Source organism: Indicator indicator, chromosome 1, assembly GCF_027791375.1.
Source record: "Indicator indicator isolate 239-I01 chromosome 1, UM_Iind_1.1, whole genome shotgun sequence".
In the NCBI taxonomy this organism is placed as follows: Eukaryota; Metazoa; Chordata; class Aves; order Piciformes; family Indicatoridae; genus Indicator; species Indicator indicator.
The window spans coordinates 17,893,735-17,916,219 of record NC_072010.1 but is presented as its reverse complement, the minus strand read 5'-3'; the positions used below and the strand labels follow the sequence as shown (position 1 = coordinate 17,916,219).

General features: G+C 38.1%; 1 protein-coding gene across 5 annotated transcripts in view; it reads right to left on the bottom strand.

The window, feature by feature from the left end:
* Positions 1 to 5,483: 5,483 nt before the first annotated feature.
* The window catches only part of ATM (ATM serine/threonine kinase), a 60,223-nt gene continuing 43,221 nt past the window's right edge, over positions 5,484 to 22,485 (bottom strand). For 2 of the 5 annotated variants that reach the window (XM_054400403.1, XM_054400394.1), the window contains exons 46-62: positions 21,060 to 21,227; positions 20,133 to 20,252; positions 18,895 to 19,112; positions 17,938 to 18,145; positions 16,858 to 16,971; positions 16,308 to 16,466; positions 15,419 to 15,557; positions 15,028 to 15,110; positions 13,673 to 13,813; positions 12,563 to 12,679; positions 11,099 to 11,248; positions 10,260 to 10,425; positions 8,396 to 8,482; positions 8,196 to 8,310; positions 6,626 to 6,689; positions 5,833 to 5,969; positions 5,484 to 5,705 (exon numbers count right to left, since the gene is read on the bottom strand). In XM_054400403.1, the coding sequence (XP_054256378.1) occupies positions 5,522 to 5,705; positions 5,833 to 5,969; positions 6,626 to 6,689; positions 8,196 to 8,310; positions 8,396 to 8,482; positions 10,260 to 10,425; positions 11,099 to 11,248; positions 12,563 to 12,679; positions 13,673 to 13,813; positions 15,028 to 15,110; positions 15,419 to 15,557; positions 16,308 to 16,466; positions 16,858 to 16,971; positions 17,938 to 18,145; positions 18,895 to 19,112; positions 20,133 to 20,252; positions 21,060 to 21,227 (2,370 nt within the window). In that variant the 3' untranslated portion in view covers positions 5,484 to 5,521. The remainder of the gene's footprint in view (positions 5,706 to 5,832; positions 5,970 to 6,625; positions 6,690 to 8,195; positions 8,311 to 8,395; positions 8,483 to 10,259; positions 10,426 to 11,098; positions 11,249 to 12,562; positions 12,680 to 13,672; positions 13,814 to 15,027; positions 15,111 to 15,418; positions 15,558 to 16,307; positions 16,467 to 16,857; positions 16,972 to 17,937; positions 18,146 to 18,894; positions 19,113 to 20,132; positions 20,253 to 21,059; positions 21,228 to 22,485) is intronic. The other 3 variants (XM_054400427.1, XM_054400420.1, XM_054400410.1) reach the window with 2 other exon arrangements.

Below are 22,485 nucleotides of genomic sequence, written 5' to 3'. Positions count from 1 at the left end.
AAAGTTCAGTGGCCATTGCTCCAGGCACAGGTGATGTTCATCTCTGAGAAAATAAGCAAATATAGTCATTCTTATCATGCAGGTTGACACTAAGGAAACTGTCTTTCCACAGTGAAGTATCATAGGTGATTATTGCCATGAACCCTTCTCTTGGTACTTGGCCTTGGTAAGGCCACAGCTTGGTTTCTGTGTTAAGTTTTGGGCACCACAGTATAAGAAAGATACTGAGGTCCTGGAGGGTGTCCAGAGAAGAGTAATGAGGCTGGTGATGGGTTTGGAGGGCATCATACAAGGAGTGGCTGATGGAACTGGAGTTGTTTCGTCTGGAAAAGAGAAGGCCAAGGGGAGATCTTACTGCTCCCTACAACTACCTGAAAGGAGGTTGTGGTGAGGCTGGTGTTGGTCTCTTCTCCCAAGTAACTAGCGATAGGGCAAGAGGAAGTGGGCTTAAGTTGTGGCAGGGGAAGTTTAGATTGGATATTAGGAAAAATTTAACTGAAAGAGTGGTGAGGCATTGGAACAGGCTGCCCACAGAGGTGGTGGAGTTGCCATCTGGAGTGTTCGAGAAGCATGTAGATGTGGTTCTGCAGGATGTAGTTTAGTAGTCATGGTAGTTGTGTTACACTTGGACTTGATGATTGTAAAGGTCTTCTCCAACCTTAATGATTCTGATTCTATAGCAGTATGTAGCAGCAATCAGTCAGCTGAACCCAAGGCCTCAACAATCCCGTTAAAGCATGGTTTGAAATATGCAACTGTTGCAGCATCAAGATATCTGTATACTTCATCCACACTTCAGAATTACTCTAAGGATTAGCTAGTTTTATTGTCTTTCCTTGTTGGCATATGGTTTTCTTAATCAAGGTTGTTATAGCACTGCATGTGTGCTCAAAATGTATTTCAGAAGTAAGTTTATTTTGTTCTTGACTGTATCTTTTGAAGAGAAACAGATAATCTCAGAAAGGCAACTGTGGTTCTTTGGAGCACTTTCTTTCTGTCCATATTTAGCACCTTCAGTGTTAGGAGATGTGTGTCTCCTAAAAAATGTCACAAAGGCCAGACACTTGGGAGTGATCTCATGATTCTCAGAAAAAGCAGCTGGTTCATATTATTCCACAAGAATAAATCCCTCTGAGACCATAAACCCCCTGACTGATCTACAAAAAGAATTTTCTTCTTAGGGGCTCATAAAGCATTTTTTTCAGTAAATTCTAATTAGTTCATAGAGAGACTTGGAAGATCAATATCAAAGTAATGAGTTATTCTAAACAGGATATGCTAAATGCATTATGATAGCCAGCATTTAAAATAAATTACTTATTTTATGTACAGAACATGTTCTGTCAGCCTCCTCCTCAGCTAAGAAACCCACAGAACTTCTCAGTGTATTGGATCACTTGCTTACTGAGACGTTCACATTTCTAATCTAAGAGTAATTGGACAATGCAGTAGGAGAGAACTGTAAAAGTAATTCTTTTTATACCATCAGATTCGTTTATTTAAATGATTTTACAGACACACAATTTCTTAAAGCAATATTTTACTTCAAGCATGCCTGCAATCAAGTGATGAGTAGCTGTTTCATGGCAGCAAACTATCAAAAGCCCCTTCAGCTACATCTGTAATGCAGATGCCATAATGAAAACAGGAAACAATGAGTGAAGTACCAGAGAGACAGGCTGAAAGCTGCAGACAGTAAGAGTGTTTGGAATATTAAAAAAACCCCAAACAACCAAAACCAAAGCTTCAAAACCACTGGAACCAAGACTTCAAAAAATTGTGTAGGAGTGAGAATGAAAACATTTAAAAAGGACAGTGTGAACAGTGCAAACAGGGAGCCCACAAGCTTACTTCCCTGTTCCACATAAAGTAAACCTGGTAATCTGGAATTGAATGATGATGGAAAGCTTTTGCTTTAAGTCATCACTGCGTATCCTGAGGAGAACCACAGTCTCAAAGGTCTGTGTTTATCTTTCCATGCAAAAGGTGTACCTTAACACAATACCTCATGTATCGTCATTGCTTTACGAGACCTTGCAGGTAAGTGGCAGAATTAAGATAAACAGATAAGAGATAATTATAAAGAGATGTGTGTGACATGGAGGTTTGCACCCACAGTGGCTTTCACAGACCTAAATAAATTGATTTAAAACTGGTTTTAATTACACCAGTAGGACTGCTGTGTGCTGATAGGCCATCAGTTAAGCCTCAGTTTCTGTGTTTTGACATAGCCAAGGGGCTTTTACTGTGTATGACCTGCTTGTGCATTATGCAATGTATAGGTGTGTTAATATACATTGTCAACTGATTAAGATAGTGAGGCAAGTCAGAAAAAAAACCCAAACAAAATCATAGGAAAAGCCAGATTCTGTTCTCAATTACACCTGCATAACAAAGATTCCATTACTCTCTGGCCAACAAACTGATTTTGAGAAATTATATTTTTCTCTTTTTTTGTAACAAAAGAGCAATATTAAGTAGAAATGACCAAGAAAAAAACCAACAGAGCATTGGTATCAGATCATGTCTCATAATTGCAGAAACTAGCTTGCTACATGTGTAGTCTTAGGGAAAGATAATTCTTTTCTGTCTCTGTTTCTATAACACAAATAGAACAGTCTGTAGTTCTCTAGTTTTGATTTTTTTCTCTTTTTGTTCAGTTTTAACTTAGTGTTATAAGAATTTATAGCAGGTATAGGTAAATTTGTTGTAGTCAGTATCACTTTTAGGAAAGATGAAGCCTAACCACAGGGCATGCCTGAAGCATTAGCTCTAAACCCTAAAGAAGTATATAATTTATCTTGGATTTTGTTTAAAGTCTTTATCTATGCTGCCAAATAAGAAAAGAGCTAGGAAGCATGCTTGAGGGCCATGGGTCTCCACACTGCTTAATAATATCTGAGCTCTGCTTTGGACACCACCAGTCAGCTCTTCCTTAGCAACACTGAGTTTGGCAGACTTCATTCCAGGGACAATGGATAGCACTGCACAAAGTTTGGCTCCTCCCAAATACACACTGCCCTAACATGTTTTGTATCCTTTAAGGCTTCCGGATGACCTCCTGTTACCTCCATTCATTCCGCACAGGATTCAGCATCATCTTCCAAACACAAGTGCAAATTGGTCTGTAACAGAGAGATTTCAGAAACTGACCAAAAATCTCCTCCTAAGGCAGTGAGTGTACATGGTACCCAGAAGTGCCCCAGACAGGGATGCCATCCTTGGACTTTGTGGGCACAGCCAGACAGCTTGCTAAAAACTAACACACAAACCACAGGTACAACTTGTTGTATAGGAAGATGGACAGCTATCACATAGATAAAATTCTTCAGCCTGTGATGCCTTGATCAGCATTATGGAACAGATTGTTCTGGTGAGCAGGACTGATTTCTTCCTGTTTGGAAAAACTCCTTTATGCTGTGTGAGATGCCAGCACCTAAAGTGACAAAATGACAGTTCTTTAAGCTGAATGAACTCCACATGGCTGTGATTTTGGTGCATCATTTAACAAGGGATGATACGTAGTTTTTCCACATCCACCATATTACCGAACTATCTTCTTAAAGTACTTCACCTGAAAAAAACCCGTCTAATTCCAGCACGAAACTTTTATTTTTTTTTTAGTTCTTACTGGTCCTTCATACGAACACATAGCATTATGCTTCCCACATTTTATTAACTACTGTAGTGTTTTTGTACGGCATATAACCTCAATGAAGGGGTTAAGGGGTGGAAGGGACCTCTGGAGATGGAGTCCAACCGCCTGCCAGAGCAGGACCACATAACCCAATAAATCTAGTGCAGGTCACACAGGAACACATGATGATTTGGGGATGTTTATTAAAATATACCGTTGGGACTGTGGATAGTGGATCTCCCTACTGTCTGTATTCACTGACTATCCAATTACAGCAGTTCTTTTTTCCTCAGAAGGAACAGTGTCTTCTGTGCATGCAAAACTGCGTGCAATCAGAATGAGATTTTTGTGCTCTACAACTGCAGTGTTTCTGACAGGTATTGACTGACTGCAGATACAGAATGCCTGTTTGCTTTAGAGTTGTATCTCGTTGTCCTGAAGGCTCAAACCCCAAAACATGCCCTAGGTGCAGACAAAGCACCTACGAATGTGCAAACCTGGACAGTTCCTGGGGTCCAGATAAACAGGTACCACATGTAATTAACTTTGTAACACAGCTGGGAACTGAGCATGCCCCTCACCATGTTTGGATATGCCCCATCCTATAAGGTCCAGTTATCAGGGTTCTGTGTTCCCAAAGAGCATTAATTGTCTTGGGACAGTATTTAAACCAGCCAAGAAGTCAGGCAACTTGCCTTGTCCTCACCCAGACAGCAACAAGAGCCGAATGCTGCCCGAGTAGCAGCTGAAGGGCGTGCACGAACAGTCAAAAACTACACCCAGGCCTTGCACTGGACCATGGCAGAAAGGGGAAAAGCTCCAAGAGAACTGAATCCCAGAAGAGGCTACAGCCTGGCAACGGAGCACACAAGAGAGCCCCCCTAACCCTCTCCAAGCCAAGGACTGCTTGAATTATAGCCACAGCATCTGGGAAGATACCAGACAGAGGAGCAAGTTATGAGTACCTGGCTAATCTGCCACAGGATCCCATTTGTGGGAAAACACAGATCACAGCACCTGTATGTCCGATTTGAATTGCTCTATTGGAAATGTTAGATCTGTGCTTAAATCATTTAACTGTCTTTATATGTGGAATGTAATACCCACAACCGAACAGAACCTGTAAATGTACTGTGCAAATAAGTTACAGTGGTGTTTGAAGATACCACCACCCAAGATATTAAATTATAAAATATATAAAAATATACATTTTATTACTCTGGTATGCTGTAGTCAGTCTATTTTGTCACAGAAGTCTGAACTACAAATGCAAAATATTTTTTATTGTTTAATACCATTAATGTTATAAAGTACCAACATAATTTTATTTACAACAGGAAAAAAAGCAGCTGTATTACACTAGGCTCAAAGTCTGTATCTATATAAAGAAGCATCCATTTACCTAAGGGCAAAAAACCCAACCCCAAGAACCCACCCTTCATTAAACATGATGTTCTCTGGTTTCACTTTATATGCACTGTAGTATTATCTTTCAAGTATAACCCCCCTCCCCCCTTTTGAAATGCACTTCAGTGAGTTAATTCATGACTTCTGGTTTTTAGATCATTCTGCATGGTCATGTTACCATACAGGATTATTATATACAAGAGTCCAGCTATTTAACATATAAACGAGACTGATGAACTCTAGGCTTTAAAATTCTAGAGCATGCAGTATGCCAAAGCCCAGCTGACAATTCATAGTGTATGGTGAAAGTACATGGACAAGAAATGTTTTCTCAGTAACAGGCTATTGAAAAAAATCCCAACCCCCAATGAATAACAACATGTATGAGCCTTTACTTGTAAAAGACCAATCTGAAATGTTAAGACACTTGCTGCATAAAAATAGGTTTCTTGTAAAAATGTGCTGGATTCTCCCATGTCACACCCAAGGTTTCCATCCAGGAAAGAGCTGGCTCAGATTTTTAGGGTCCATGGCCTGCTGTATGAGGAGGTTCACCTGCCCTCCCACACTGAGCACGGTTCCCTCCTCAACACCTTTCAGCTTCTCTTGAAGTCTCATCAGAACACGCTCAGCCACTTTGTTAAAGCTCTGGTCATCACTGCTGGCAGAACACAGAAAGAAAAACAAGTGCATTAGATATGGCTTCTGAACAAATTAGCAACTTTCAGTAAGAAAATTGCAAAGCATCAGTGCAGTAGGCAGACAGTAAGAAAAACAAGATCTTGCACCTGGCTTTTCTTTTACATTCCTGTGGATCAGTGCTGAGTGCAGAGCTCATGTCAGCCTCATCCTCTGGTCTCTGCTGCAAATACAAAGCTTTCAAGGGGTTCATGGTCCAGTCGAAAAGAGGATCATAGAGCAGCACCTGCACAGTAAATAAACTTTTAATTACAGTTAGCTCAGTTCCCTAGCAAGAAGAGTAACACTCAACTAGTAATGCTCATGGCTAACCCCAGTATTAGGAGGTTTGCTGGTTTTGAAATCCAATAGAACTGGGCTAAACTGCTCAGCAGACATTTCAACAATAAAACTGTAACTGGTCATTTGCAGGTATTTGTGCTTGTGCAAACAGTTAACTCAGTGTTGCTACTCAATCCCATCTCAACAGGGAGGTCATTTTTAATACAGTTCTGGTCACTAAATATCACATTAGTTTTCTAATGCATAGTATAAGCTGCTTTTAAAACTTACTTTTCTCTTCTTTGCGACTTACACAAAGAGGATTTCAGTCAGCACTACGCATGCTAGGAATGCTGCACTATGGCTAGAAGCATTTAAATACTGAAGAGGGAAAACCACTTATGCCTAGACCTAATAGTTCCCATACAAAACACAAACTGGTTTTGATTTTATTGAAGCTTATGTGAATCAAAATATCTGGCAGCCACAAGGGCTACATTCAAGTTCACCAAAAGCTCCTACATGAGTATTTGGTACAGTAATGCATACGAAGACAGAGACAAGAAACTGAAGATATTCTGGCAGGTGACTATCAGAAAGAATGGGAAAAAATCCTCTTACCTCTACAATAGTCAGCAAAGCTTCTTGAGAATTTCTCATAACAGCCATTGTTTTCTCACAGCATCTAGAAAATATTTTACTGTATTTTTAGGTTCTTTTTGTTAAGATGGAATGGCATGCTCATCATTTAAATAACTGTACCCTTCTCAAGGGTTAATTTCTAACATATGAGTAATCTATCTGATATTTTCATTAAAAAAAAAGAAATTTAGAAATGTAAGAGCAGGAGACTGGGTAGTTCACTCTACAGTCCTATGGGAAAGAGATTACCTGTTTCATTGTCTGAAATGTTTTTATACATAGAATTAACCACTAAGTTAACAATGATCACGGAGCTATGCCACAGTGGCAGAACTGCTTGACTGCATGACAAGGCACATGCTGGAGGTGCTCTGCAACACGTTGGAGAATCTTGGAGAATCCTTCATGTGAAACAAACAGATCCACAATCCTCTCCAATGAGTTTAGATAAGAAGTGGTTACCTACATTCACTCCCAAGCTTTTGGAAGGAATACAAAACTTCCCTTATGGGGCAGCTACTCCAATGAGAGAGAAACTAGGCCTCCTGTCTACTTTAGGATGAGAACACAGACAGACTTTAACAAAGTTAACTGACTGTTCACACTCAACCCTAAGATGACTTGTTTATGCACTTACATCTATACTGTTAATTATAAATCAGTCTGGCTGAGTCAGAAACAGTATCTGCACCAGTGCCTTTTATACTGTACTTCCTTTAGCTGGAGCCAAACAATTAAAGGCTTTCTGTATCATGGGATAAAAGTTTCAGCAGTAACACAAAACTGTGAATTTGTCAGCATCATGCTAGAATAAAGTGGCAGGGACTTCTTCACAGGACAAAAGTATATAGGAACTGCTTATTAATGTTAATTGCTACCTTACAAAGAGAACATTATGCACTTTCTTAAAGAGATGAAATCTGGGGATTGCAAGTACATGAGTATCATGAAAGTCTTGAATGACAGAAATGTCCTGTTTTTTAGGGCTCTTTTGGGTCATTCACAGATGATAGGATAAAAACTCAGTCCTTTTGTGATTTTTCTGTTTTGCAGCTCCAATCTCATGTGGGATTTATATTTTGCATTTGCAAAGTGATATCAAATGTCTGACCCAAAAGAAGAAATAGACTGCAAATTGCTTACATAAAACTGAATAGAACTAAAAGATAGGACAAAATATTTTCAAGAAGCTTAAAGGGTCCAAATATATGGTATAGCTGTAAAAAAAAAAAATACATAGTTCTGAAGGAGAAAATTCCAGCATCACATCAATTTAGCTGTGAAGCCTTTGGATGCACTGAGCCATCCTGGAATGGCCAGAAGAGGGTGACGAGAACTCATTAGTTCATGAAAAGCTGTGCAATAATAATGAACTTGTAATTGGTTATGTAAATAACAGCATATGAGTTAGAGGACAACATTTATGTTGGGATATTATCAGCAGAAATCTGGGTCTCCTCTCAAGCATCAGAACTATTTAACATACAGCAATCATAATTCTGGAAGCACCCAGCTGCCTCCTACCCCTGTGCAATACAAGAGCACTTACCTTCGGAAGACTCCTTCCACGCCACTAATCCCCATTCCATCCACAATGTCCCTAGTTAATCTAAATGGAACAGTCTCTGGTATGGGAAGGATTTTACCTTGCTCAAAAGCAACCCCTAAATGAAAGGGTAATAAATGTTAAAAAACCCCAAAACATTAAAGTAAACCAAAAGCGAAGCTTCTCTTTCCTGTTCCACTTACCCAGATCAATATGCACAAGCTCTGCCGTTTGTTCATCTATCAAGATATTCTGAACGTGTCTGTCTCCAAGTCCAAGAATGTAGCCAACTAAAAAAGAAAGCAAGTGCTGAAATCATATTTTCATGCCAATAAAGACAGGGAAAATTTAACAAAAAGATATTAGAATCATAGAATTGTTAGGGTTGGAAGGGACCTCAAGGATCATCTAGTTCCCACCCCCCTGCCATGGGCAGGGACACCTCACAGTAGATCAGGTTACTCAGAGCCACACCCAGCCTGGCCTTAAAAGCCTCCAGGGATGGGGCTTCTACCACCTCCCTGGAAAACCTGTTCCAGTGTCTCACCACCCTCATGGAGAAAAACTTCTTCCTAACATCCAATCTGAATCTATCCGTTTCTATTTTTGTTCCATTCCCCCTAGTCCTATCATTACCTGACACCCTAAAAAGTCCCTCCCCAGCTTTCTTGTAGGCCCCCTTAAGATCCTGGAAGGCCACAGTAAGGTCTCCTCAGAGCCTTCTCTTCTCCAGACTGAATAGCCCCAACTCTCTCAGCCTGTCTTCATAGGAGAGGTGCTCCAGCCCTCTGATCATCCTTGTGGCCCTTCTCTGGACACGTTACAGCACCTCCAGATCTTTCTTGTGATAGGGACTCCAGAACTGGATGCAGTACACTAGGTGAGGTCTCACCAGAGTGGGGTAGTGGGGGAGAATCACCTCCCTGGACCTGCTGGCTATACTTCTCTTGATGCAGCCCAGGATGTGATTTGCTTTCTGGGCTGCAAGTGCACACTGGTGGCTCATGTTGAGCATCTCATCCTCCAATCAGCACAACATGTGCAAACAAAAGTTAGAGTATTTCTTCCCTTGTGTATACATATCAGTCCCATAAGGAGCAAATGCCATCCCACAAATCCAAAAAAGTAACTGAACGCAACTGCAAAAAGGGTATTCTCACACAAATGTATATTATCTACTGCACAGACTTCTTGTCTATTTTCCCCAGTAGACAGGTTAAGCAAGCAATTTCACAGCCTTCAATCAGTTTTTAAAATCTCCACTGATACAAATTATAAGACCTTTCATGTAAGCCTGTTTCAGTGCTTTACTGTCCTTACATGCAGAAAACCTCCAAACTCTATTTCCCTTGCTGTGATTTACACCTGTTACTGATTTTGTGTTAGCTGATGGATAGCAATTATTTCCCACAAAAGTCTTTAATCTGAATTCTGACAAAGTGTAGATTTACTTCATTCAGCAAAAAAGGGCTGTCTAAACAACATGCTAACATCTATGATAGCATCTGCTCCAGTGTATGCAATCTACTCTGAAATGTCTTCCAGAGCCTCAATACAGAACTGAGTCAGCCAAAGAAAGTCCACAATCCAAGCAGATGTATTTCTGTATTGAGAGAGAAAAAAATCAAAATAAATATGCCAGTGCTTAAGAACACATTTCAGCCATGGCTAATGATGCCAGTACAAAGAAATTAAAAGATTAAGCTTTTCAGCTCAGGTAAAACATTTGAAGCTACAGATGGAATTATTAAATGTTACAGCAAAACAAAAGAATTAGACAGGTAGAGACCTTAGAAAAAGCCTACCAGAACCTAAAAATACAACCCATTACCTAAAACAAAGAAAGAAAGAAATTTTGTTGCTCTAGTGCAGAAAGGGTTAAGGGGCTGGAGAGAAATTATTCAGAAATCTTTACAAAAATAAAGCTGGTGTTCTTGCTGGCATTTCTTCCTCCCTACTCCCCCTATTCTGACAGTGACAAAGCCAAACAGATGCCACCTCTGAAATCCTACAAAGACTTCCTTTGCATCATCTAAAAACCCCAACGATATTAATCCAATCCAATACCTATAGAAGAGGTAGCCACACTACGAGTGTATGTCAATCGTTTTTCAAACCACACAGCTGGATCCAGGAATTTTTCCATGCAGAAATAGCGAAACACAGGTTGAAAATTCTTGCAGACTTCCATGAAGATGCTGTATTTCACATCAGAATGTTTCTTCTGTGCATCCTTTAAACACATAAGAAATGTTTTACCCACAGCTGACTGCTTTGGAAGGAAACTATCTCTTCCTTTGGAACAACACTGCTCACACTCCTTTCTCTCTGAGCTGTGATGTCTTTTTTACAGCCATCATTAAAGCATCTATCTGGTTTACTAAACAATTCTATTTTCATACAGAACTACAGGGCTACATGGGAGAAACAAACCATTTGTTTGGTTCAGCAAGTGTATGTATTTTATATGCATGTACAGGTAAATGAATGTTATCAGAGATACTTCCCCTTGCACTCTCTCCTGGTACCTTCGCTTACTGATGGCTTGATGTGGCTGTGAGAAGGTAATTTTCACTCCTTCACATGCAAAAGCTGCACAAAGCCTGATAACACTATACAGGTAGTCCTGATTTATCCTGATAATACTATACAGATTTAAAAGGAAATAATGTATTGCACAATCGTGGCTATACAAAGGAACAGGTAAGCCTCTTTGCAATTTTCAAACCGTATGGTGTAGTGTTTTGTGGAACTAAACTGGAAAAGTCTGCAGACCTATGAATTCCACGCCACTGTGTCGTATTCATTATTATATACTAAAAGTATGGTATATAACTCTGCAAATTCCTCCCTCCCAGTAAGGAATATAAGCCAGCTCTTTTCCTTTTTCAGTTATTTTGACTCACCATCATCATTTTCTGGCACTGATAACTGGAGTAATCTTTTGGCCTGTATCTCTTGTGAGCTCCCTCTTCAACATTCACAAGAAACTCCCCAATGGGAGTTGTTCCTGAGCACCACTCAAGAACACCACTTCTCTGAGAAAGGGGAACCACCTGTGAAAACAAAATGCCTGCTGCATGGGGAGGGTTATACACACATGGCTATGAAAATGCATGCTGCAGAGCACGAGTGCGTATTTGGATTTGTTTAAAAACACAAAAGACCAAACCATACACCTGACCACAAGATATATTTTAAATATATATACACATGTAATACAAACTCAAGTTTTTTCTACCAAATACTTCCTCTTTTTTTAACTAGCCCACAGAGTTTCCACTACATACTCAATTTGCATCAGTATGCTGGATGACCTGTGACTGGCAACAGCTTGCTATGCCTGAATGGGATAATAGAAGCACTGGGCAAACTGCACATAAAAAGGAAAAAGCTGGAACAATCATGTAGTAGTTGCATGCACGTATTTGGCTTGTCTTTGCTTCCCACCCTAGGGAGCAGCTACTCACTTGGTAATTGGCTGTAACAGCTACCTCAGTTACTGCAGCAGACAGAACCAGCCAGAACGAACAATCTCCTTAAATAGCTACTGCCTGTTGCCTCCAATTTTCCTATGGAAGTCTCTTTATCTCCTAATGCAACCCCCACTCTCTTTTTCCCTGCTCTTAAATGTTTCTACACACATAAGAACATGAGTCTTCATCAAAAATTATTCAAGAAATGTGACTTAACTCCACATGTGAACTCTTAAAACTATGCCAGCAATTCAGATAAACTCCTTCCAACATTCTGGAGTGCACATTTCTCATTTGTCAAAGACAGGAATTTTTACTTAGAGGGTACTCATTCAGAGGTCACCTTCACAGCTGTTATTACAATCCCAAGCCCATAAAATGAAGGAGGAAGGGAAGTTCCTGTTCAAATACATTTTCAGCATTCACAATAAGAATTTAGTCCTGTATGCCCAATTACAACAAAACAAGTTCTGCATGCAGACCCTAGATGGGACTTGTGGTTTCAACTGTTGGAAATACTGCAAGTCTAAAATTAATGAGAATTCATAAACACATATGCTCAAGTTTAATGACTAACAACTTATTATTCAAGGACAGTACAAAACTTAATTTTGCTTCAATTTGAAGCTCATAGAAAGAAAGCTTTGAAGAGTATTTAAATAGATGTCTGGTATCTATTTTTTTAAAGGATTTGGAGAAAACTAAATTGTAGTAATTGTGGTAATTGTAATAATGAAATTATACTGTTTACTCCATACCATGAGGAGCAGTGAGTGTTTTATTAACACATAAGTAAATGCACTTTTGCATTGTCTTTGGGTTAAAAAGAGGAGCAGGGTAACAGCCTTTATTGGCAGCATTAACTGCTCTGCTGCAGCAGTGGCTCAGCATTACCTTGTATCTTCGGATGGTTAATTTTCTCTTTCGTGTTTCGGTGTTTTGCTGGAGCAAGGTATTGCACATCTGGAAAACCTGCTGCATAACAGCATCCTGTCTCAGGTCATCACGCCCCTTCAGCATGAACACAAAAAACAGTTTAAAGTATACTTTTCAGCATCCAACTTCTTGTTCAGCAGCTTAAAAAAATATTTTAAAAAAATTCACGAAACACAAGTTACTTTCCCCAATAATCACCTGTAACAAAATGTAAGTAGTAATTGTGTTTTTTCTCTGCATTTGGTTTCCTTATAGTGCTCACCTACTTAAGTAGAATCATCATTAACTTAAATCATTACCTTTTTTTTTTTTTTTTTCTTTTTTTCTTTTTTTTGGGGGTGGGGGCACAGGACAAATGTTTGATTTGATTAAGGTTTCAATCAACCTACCTGCCTTACAATAACCCTTTTCCTTTCAAAAAACAGAGGTCTCATTCACCAGTCTAGCAAGCAATCCAGCACACAGATGAAGCAGCATCAGTTGGTACTGGATGCACATCAAATGTCCCATGCTTCTCTTTAAAACTTTCAAAACTACCCCATATCTTACAGTATAACAGAATTCTCTCAGCAGCTGCTGAGTGTTTACATTCAAAGACAGAATTAAATAACTGATTTTAAAGGGAAATTTTTTTTATAGGTTTTTGTGTTTCTATGTGCTTATTTTTGATTTTCTTTGAACTGTAATTCTTTTTCTATGAGGAAGAAAGAAAAAATAAGGTATTTAACACAAAATGCTGATGGCTTTTATTTGCTTGTACACTCCAAATCCAGTAGCTGAAACATGACCACACAAGTCATAGGTTTGGCAGCTGTCAGGTACGTTTTTGCACATTACAAACATTGCTGAAAACTAATTGGAAAAATACTTCATATGATTACTTAATATTATATTATTGTTAGATTATTAATATTACTTTGTAATTTCCTTTATTAAAGTATTCCTGAACTGCAAAACCTGACAGTGACATGTGAAAATTCTCCTCACCTTATGAGAAAACTGACAAGAGAACATAAAAGTTCCAATGTGCCAAGTGTTAGAGCTGTCACTGCAACTGACAGAACCTACCTTAACCAGCTGCCTCCTTTCTTTACCATCTGATCCTACACAATCTATTATTTTAGGCAGATTCAGGCCTCCTGCTAAGCGAAATTCTGGCTTGAAAGACCTTATTGTCACCAAATTTTCATATTGCCCTGTGGGATCCACCTGAAATTATAAATCAGTTTTAAAATTAATATAAATATTACCTCCATTTCACTCAGAGAAAGTGGTGGTAAATTGTTTACAAACCCCATTAGCAGACAACATGCTAAATACTCCATCATCTACAAGGATAACAGCCTCAAAGGCTACAAAAACATGGTGAGCGAAGGAGTGTTCTTGATTCCTCTCTGTTCACCTCATTGGCAAGAGGGGATGTGGTGCTGCACACTTCCACTAAACAAGCTCTGACACAACTTCAGTCTGTCCCAACTGGCATTCCACCCACGAAAACGTTCACGTACAGTTAAGAAGCATTCCTAAAACTGTTCAGTCCACAGGATCAGTATCCTTATGCATCAGAGCAACCCTACTCAGTTGCTGCAAGGAAATATCACTTTAGCTGTTTACATCACAGGCCTTCAACTACTTCAGATAGTTTGTACTGAAGAAGAAAGGCAAAGCAAAGGACAATCCAGTTGTACATTGGAGCAACACTGAGGGGCAACAAGAGCCCTACAAACAAGCACTACTTAGCCTCTGATATCAAAGAGTATAGACCAGTCCTTTACCTTTTTTATTTAGTTTTACAGACATGGCCTGAGGGACTTCAATGCAGCGAAGCTTGGCTTCATAACAGTTAAATTTTAGGTGGCTGGCCCAAAGAGCAACTTTACACCCCTGAAATTGCTACATTTTCCTAGGTAGAGTGTGTGGCATATAAGAATGAGAGTCTATACACCCAGACAATCAACCACTTCTGCTAATGGGAATGGATCATTTAGCACTACTGAACAGTAAAAACATAAGCTGGCCATTTAGGAAGAGAAGAGACATATCCATTAATTCTCACACCTTCCCAGACATTAAGTTCCTCCCTGAAACCCTGAGCTAGCATCTACAAAGCAGGAGACTAAGATTCCCAAATCTTCTCTGTTATTTAGGTAGTTTATCACCCCTTTTGGTAATTAAAAACTAGTCTGTGGTAACAGTGGCAAAGCCCATGCAGTAAGCTACAGTAGGTCACTATCCAGCAAATATAAGACTTGGGGTGAAAATCTTCTAAAGCCCAAGGAAAGCATTTCACCTGACAAAGTAGTATCCCTGTTAGGCTGATCTGTGAAGAACATGGAAATTTATGGTCCTGACTGCCATTATCAGAACATTGAAGTTGGTTCTATGACTTGATATTATAGTACATAGTTGTTAGCTTCAGTCACCTTGATTTCCATGGTAGGGACAACGACATCTTCCAAGTTCTTCAGTTTAATAATTGGCTGGTCAGCTGGAATATTTATTCCTTCTGTAATTAGAAAGAATTAATAATTTTAAATTTCAGTACTATACGTTGAAGTTCACAATAACCAGCTTACTTTGCTTTTGGGACCCAAGACCTCACTGCATCTGATGAAGATGACTACAGGACAGCTGGAGTTTGCTGGACTTTCATAGTCACAAACTCTGAACCTTACAGTGCAAGTAGTGACTATGGCTTTTAATCCAGGATCAGTCCTACATTTACCAAAAATAGGACATAGTGCTAGCAGAGTATCTCCAAGAAAATAAAATATCTCCACTATTAAAAACAAAAATATTTTTTTCAAGACTTACTTCTTTGAGATTTCCATGGAGTAGCATCTACATTTGCTAATATGATGTAGGCATCACACAGCGCTTCAATGTCTCTAACCATTCGAGCTCTCCTTTTCCTTACGATATTGATTATATTGCTAGCAGCCTCCATTCTGTCCTAAAAAAAGGGAACACAAATACCACAACTTGAAAACTATCCCTTGTGAGATGAAAGATGCACCATAACATGCAGTCAAATAACTACAATGGAGATACTTCTTATGAAAACAGCAAAAACTACAATAATAGACAGCTCTTTGTGATATGAACAGAAATAATTTAAAGAAAAATTCATTTACCCAGGCAAAGTGCAAAAAAACTGCAAAATTATTCAGAAAAAGGGAGAGGCAGTTTTGGATGTTCTCCACCATCTTCCTGCTTCTGTTATTTCCTTCCAACTCAAGAAAAAGCCTGCATGCATAAGGCAAAAATCTGACCATGCATCTGTCTGTGCCTAAGTCTGAGTAACTTAGCTGAGTTTAGCACAATCCTTGTGGGACTACAAAAAAACCTACAAATTTGAAAGAAAGGTGAAAAATCCCCCCATAAAAGGTGGTGAAAAATTGTAAGTTGGGTGTGCAGGAGGGTAATGGCAAATAACCATCCCAGGCCTATAATGACAGGGAAGAGAAGGGACATTAATCTGGATATGATAATAAAGACAGGTTCTAACAACAATTAAGCAATAACATTAATGTGAAGTCACAGTTCAGTGTTACCCATCATCACAGCATTTTTTCTCCTGCTCTTTCTGAGCAGAAGTCAGATGATGGACTCTAGACTAAAATACCCCCTTTTTTTCTTTCATTTTTTTAACAAAATGGAAGGACTGAATGTGATTATTAGAACAGATTTTTTTTGTAGTTACCACATCAAGCTGGGAGATTTCTTTTGGTGCATTTTTAATTAATTTATTTCTTCTTATTGCATCTGGTTTTGCGAGGAGTTCATCTTTGTTTGCATTTGCCAAAGCAAATATTATAAACAAGGTATGATGTGGATGATCCAGTGAAATTCTAGACATTAGCTGTCAAGAAAACAAAAACATCCCATTACGGAAAACTGTGAAGATTAAAAAAGTTACTTAATTAATTCTTTTTAATTTCTGATGTTCCTAACAAGAAATAAAAAGTAATGCTTACATTGAATGTATTTTTGTTGTGGACACACAAACTATATTCCTGTACTTGCAGAAAACTATTCTTACACAACCAAAAAGCAAATTAAATAGCAAGCAAAGAAGTCCCCAACCCTCCCCTCTTCTCACCACACTATATGGATTTTGCATCACACATTTTTACTACACTTTTGTCACCCAAGTAACTCATTTAGCTGTAACTGCGCAAAGGAAGATACATATTGAAGTCTGCACTGGTAAGCAAATCAAGATATCTTTAGATACAAAAAGCAAAAATTACATTGTTCAGAACTCCATGAAATCCTAAGCCACCCATCATCTTGGTTCCCATCCGAGCAGCCAGCTGGTACATCAGAGGCAAAAATTTGTATGAAGGGATCTTCTCTGCATTTTTCTGTAGTAGAGAAAATACAGTTAGAAAGCTGCACTGAACAACAAAAAAGATCATAAAAAAAATCATAAAAGCTCAGGTAAGGGCTGGTAATTTTGGTTTTGCCTGCTTTAAAAGAACAAAACACCTGAGAGTAATCATTGCTGTGTGTTCAAATGGCAATCCAGTATCACACATCACCTTCGTCCATGTCTCCTAAATGCAGGAAGTCCTTCATAAGGAAGGATTTCTATTCTGTTCAGTATTTTCTGTTCTGTTAGAGCAGAACTTAGATGTATTGATTCAGAAGTAATTTCTAGATCCTCTGTGACAGGAAAAAAGACTAAATGAAAAAAAAAACAACACCATCTCGTTTAAGGCAAGAAACAATTGTGAGATAAAAATATAAGTAAAGGAACACTGTCATAGAGAAAAACTTTCTGTTTTTCAAAGCTCATCGTAATAAAAAAGCAAAGAATTAAATCTCTGCTATAAATAGATGATTCAGGTAACAAATAACACATTTCCTGCATGATTCTGGAATGATAGGACCAGCCTGAGAATGAGAACTTTACTGGTCCCTGGCTACTCTTTTATACAAGCACTCTAAAAGCCTATCCTTTCACCCATATATATATATAACATACACTGTAATAATGTATTAAAAGATGTTGAATGAGTTGTATCCAAGGTGTATAAAGAACAAGGTGATGACAGTGACAGATCATAAGATATGCTTAATCATACAAACTTGTCAAATTAAAATGCTAAATTAAATTAAAATACATTGGGAATTACAGCACTCACTGATGAAAAACTAACTGATGAGCTATGATTACTGAAAAATGCAAAGTTTTGAGGAAAAAATCAAGGAGATACATAAGAAAGCATACTGCACAAGACTATAATTCATCTTCTACAAATGTGGAAAAAAAGGAGAACCAAGATGGGTAATTTAACATCAAGGCACAAAGAAAAGCAACAGACAACCTTCATCATTTCATTGACTCTATCAACTCCATAATTTTCAAGCCATAGGGAACAGAGTCGGAAGATCCACATATCATGTTCTTCTCCACTTAGTAGACAGCTGATGTAGTTCTCCACTGCTTTACACAAGAAACGTTTACGGTCCTCAGTCAGGGCATGTATAGCACACTCATCCAGTTCAAGTTCTCGCTGAACCTTCACTGTGTATCTATGTGAGCAGACAATTTTAAACAACAAATTATCGCTTAATGGACTTACAGCAAGGCTGTTCCTAGTTCTCTTACTGATTTAAAGGTTTTTAAACTTGTTTTCATATGGACAAGCACAACAACAAAAAGAACTGAGAAACCAAATCGTGGGAGCTGTTCCTTTGGTGTATGCCCACACAGACACACCTCTCTAAGTAAATTTGCAGTCAGTGTCTCTTTTCTTTTTAATGGTTTAATCTCATTATTGGTGTAAATGTGAATATCCTGTATGGAACACGTGTGTAAAGCTTTCACTTTCCAACATCTGAAGCTCAATTTTTGATGCTTATTTGCAAATCTCTTACTAAATCCTTTAAGAATTCTGTATTAAGATGAATTCCACTTTTTCACCAAATGTGTGATGGAGAAAAGTTCCAGAGTAAAAAATAAAAGAGTTTGGTATATTTTATCTGTCAAATGAACTGAACAGATCCAGACAATAAATGTGAATTCTGGCCCATAACCGTCCATACTGTTTAACTGTTCTAACACTCTTTGGCTTAGTTTTGGCCCATGATGTCTAGCACTCTCCTAGACTGTGTTCACGAACAATTCAGAAACTACTCACAAGTCCTACATATTTGGCCACTGTTTTGCAGAGAAGGAAAAATCCAGCTGCAGAGCCACGCTGTACCACCAGCCCAGATCATTAGTAAAGCTGGAGCCTTTGTTAGCTCCATACTAACCACCTCTCCAACTGAATGCTCACCTATTTGTCTGAACTCTACGCTCCCTGAGGAGACCAACCTCCTCCTTGGCCTTCTTCAGTAATGCCTGCTTGTTTTCAAACTCTGAGGATTTCATGTAATTCTCGATGTGCTGGTACTGACTATCTGAGAAACGAGCCAAAGACAAGAAAGCCTTCATCTTTCCTTTCTTCAGCTCATCACTGCTGTCTCCACTGTGGCTTGCAGCAATTTCCACAGCCTAAAAACGAAGTTACAGTAATGATTAAGATTAATGATTAGATTAATACTGTTGCATAATACTCAAATTAAACTCCATTACCAGAGAGAAACTGAACTACTGAGGTTGGAAGGGACCTCTGGAGATCATCTTGTCCAACCCCCATACTCAAGCAGGATCATCTGCTCAAACAGGTTATTTAAAATTGCCTATGATTAAATATATATGCACACAAAATGAAATCTACCAGGCTGAATGCTTTTTGTCTTAAATGAACTTAACCTTTGAAGAGCGTTTCAGTGTAAACAGTCAAAAAGATTAACCTGTATGAAACAGTTTTAATAACCACACAGAAGTCACCTGCATCTATCATCATTTAAAGCAACTAGATAGGAAGTTTTACAACAGTTTGTCACCTTGTATCATAAGACAAGGACAAAAATAGACAACAATCCAAAAAGTCAAAAAGGAAAGAAAATTATATGTGGAAGTAATCGATTCAAAACAGCTGAGTGAAGAAAGCATTTAGAGAGTAACAGAGAAAAGCAGCTATGTAGAGTTTCACAAGTTAGCATGAAATGAAAAAATGCAGAGTGAATAAATATTAATAAAATGTTTCTATTACTAACAGTTAAAAAGCTCCCACAACAGTACTTTGAAACACTAGAACAAGACTTTCCAGCTCCTGGAAAGAGGAATGTTACAAATAGAACACCCATTCTGAAAACATGGTAAGTGAATGATCTGTCCTGAGAAGGAAAGGGTGGAGTGGAACAGGACAGGAAAACTGGACTAGTAGCTGTAACTGCACTTCAAAGCCAATATTACACAGAAGTTTCAGTGTGAACTCTACAAAGCCATATTCTGAATATTTTTTAAGATGACAGTGTTATACAATAGTATGTGAAACTGTAGTAATTTTATAAGAAAGCACAATTTCAGAAAAGTAAAGGCTGCACTGAAACATTTACTTGCCATTTCGACACCAGGTTTTAGCACAGCATTATCTCAAAGTCTATACATCTGAAAGACTGCACAAACCTTTTCTAAGTATTTCTGCATGATGACTGTAGGGTTTTCCAAGCATGTTTCTGCTAACCAGGTTCCACATAGCCTCAGGCACTCTGTGTACACCAATTTCAGATGAGGATCATTCTCAACCTTTGAGAAAGCAAGTTTTGGGGAAAAAAAGAAAAAACCAAGGAGGTATCAAACAAAAAACCCTTTTACATACAAGGCAGGCTATTTATAAAGCTGTTAAACTCTGAATATAATTAAATTATTTGGGCCTATTACATGTTGTGTATCTACAGTCATTTACCATCCACATCTACAGCAGCCAATAACCAAAAATCACACTCTGTGTTAGACTAAAGGGGAGCATGTATGACTTTTAAATACCTGACAGTCTGAACAATGAAAAACGGAATAAAACAATGACAAAATGTAATAAAAATCAAAGAAATCCACAGCATGTTTCTGGAACTGTATTTTCTAATATCCCTATTTAGCCTGAAGTGCCATAGTACACTCTGTAAGAAATATTTGGGAATTGTGATAACTATGTGCAATCATTACATTTTTCAGAGAGACCTTTACAGAGAATCCTAGTTACAAGTGCTCTGAGAAGATGACAGAACATCCAAAGGACTTCCCTCCAGATTGGAAGCTCACCTTTAACTGTACAGTGGGACAAGTTTCCAAAATATTTTTACTATAGGACACATATTGAAGACCACCTGAGCAAGACAGTAACACTGACTGAGACACTTGATTTGAAAACCCCCTATGATAAGATTTGATGATTCAGATTTTTTTGCTATCAGACACTTTGAAAGTATAAAAGAGATTTATTATAATACTGCAGACAGCTTTTAAAAATTTTCTTCCAAGGGAGAACTTCAGAAAATGGAAATGTGATTCTGCATAATCCAATTCCCATAAGTTTACACATTATGTTACACATACCTGAAACCAATCTGCATCTAATTTTTTTATCATCTTTTTAAGAATACTCAGTGCAAGACTCTCTTCTTTCTTAGCCCAGAAAACCTGAGCTTCTTCTAGCTGCCATTCAGAAACTCCATATCCTTCTGGATTGTATTGTTTGATCTGAAACATAGCTCTTTCTGGAAGCTGAAATTGAAAAAAAAAAACCCAACATTATGAAGAATTCTTTAAATAAAATACCTGTATCTCAAAGCAAGTTTTGGTTTTTAAACTCCATCTTCATTTGCTCTACTTGTGCAGCATATTCTGCCTACCCAATGCTGGAATTTATTTGCAGAGATTAAGTTGGTTTTCTGTATACTTCCAGAAAATCCTGATCTGCAACAAAAACAGACTAGGAATTGAACTTCACAAACCCCAAAAATAAAGTGTCAATATTTAACATTTTAAATTCTTTGGAGGTATAAAGTTATAAAACTGCTACAATCAGTAGCTATTGAAATACTGGATTTATATTTTTAGCTTAGTGGCTATTATTACATCCTACGAGACTGCAGAAAAATAATCAGAAAAGTGGCATCACCACACACACAGGTGTTCTTTTGTATGCCTACCTCTTCACTTTTATGACTGGTGAAATCACACTGTTGTTAATTAGTAAACTGATACCATGATTTATTTTTATTTATTTTACCACAGTGTATTTTTGCAACCAAATCAATAAAATTTTTAAATAATCAAGGTAAACAATTACACTGTAAGAATGACTGTAAATGATGATAGCAGTATGGGTTATCATCCCATGGTTTGAAAGACTTTGAAGGTCCAGAAATAAGCCCCAAAGCTTGCAGATGGCCTATGACACTGAAGACACTGGAACTGTAATGATTTCAGAAACACACTGACTCCATCTTTCAGAACTTTCTAATCCTCAAAAATATGGCACATCAATTTTAATCTTCTGCAACTAAAACTCAAAGTGATAAAAAAAAAATACCTTCTGCTGAGGCTCTTATAGTGCATCACTGTGGTGGTGGGGCAGGCATGAGCTTAAATAATTCTAAATAAGTAATTTTCCCCAAACAATTTTGGAGGCACTGAGTAAAATTTGCGTATTTATGAAATAACAGACAGTTGTTTTACTGATTTCATCATTATTCACTAAAAGAGTTAAAGCCTTCCTGGAATCAAAGTTTAATATAGTTTCACATATACGAAGTGCTAAAACATTTTCCCTGGTTATATATTTAGCTGGAAGTATTTTTCTGCAGAGATTCTTGAAGAATATTGTTGCTCTACGAATTTTTGTTGAGTTACTCCTCCAGATGCACTACCTAGAACAAGCTGAGGCTGATTCTGGACCCGAAATGCATTAGCAGCCTCAGAAATCACCAATACTGCAAATCTCCTTAAGTCATTCAGAGTGAGGAATTTACCACAGCGC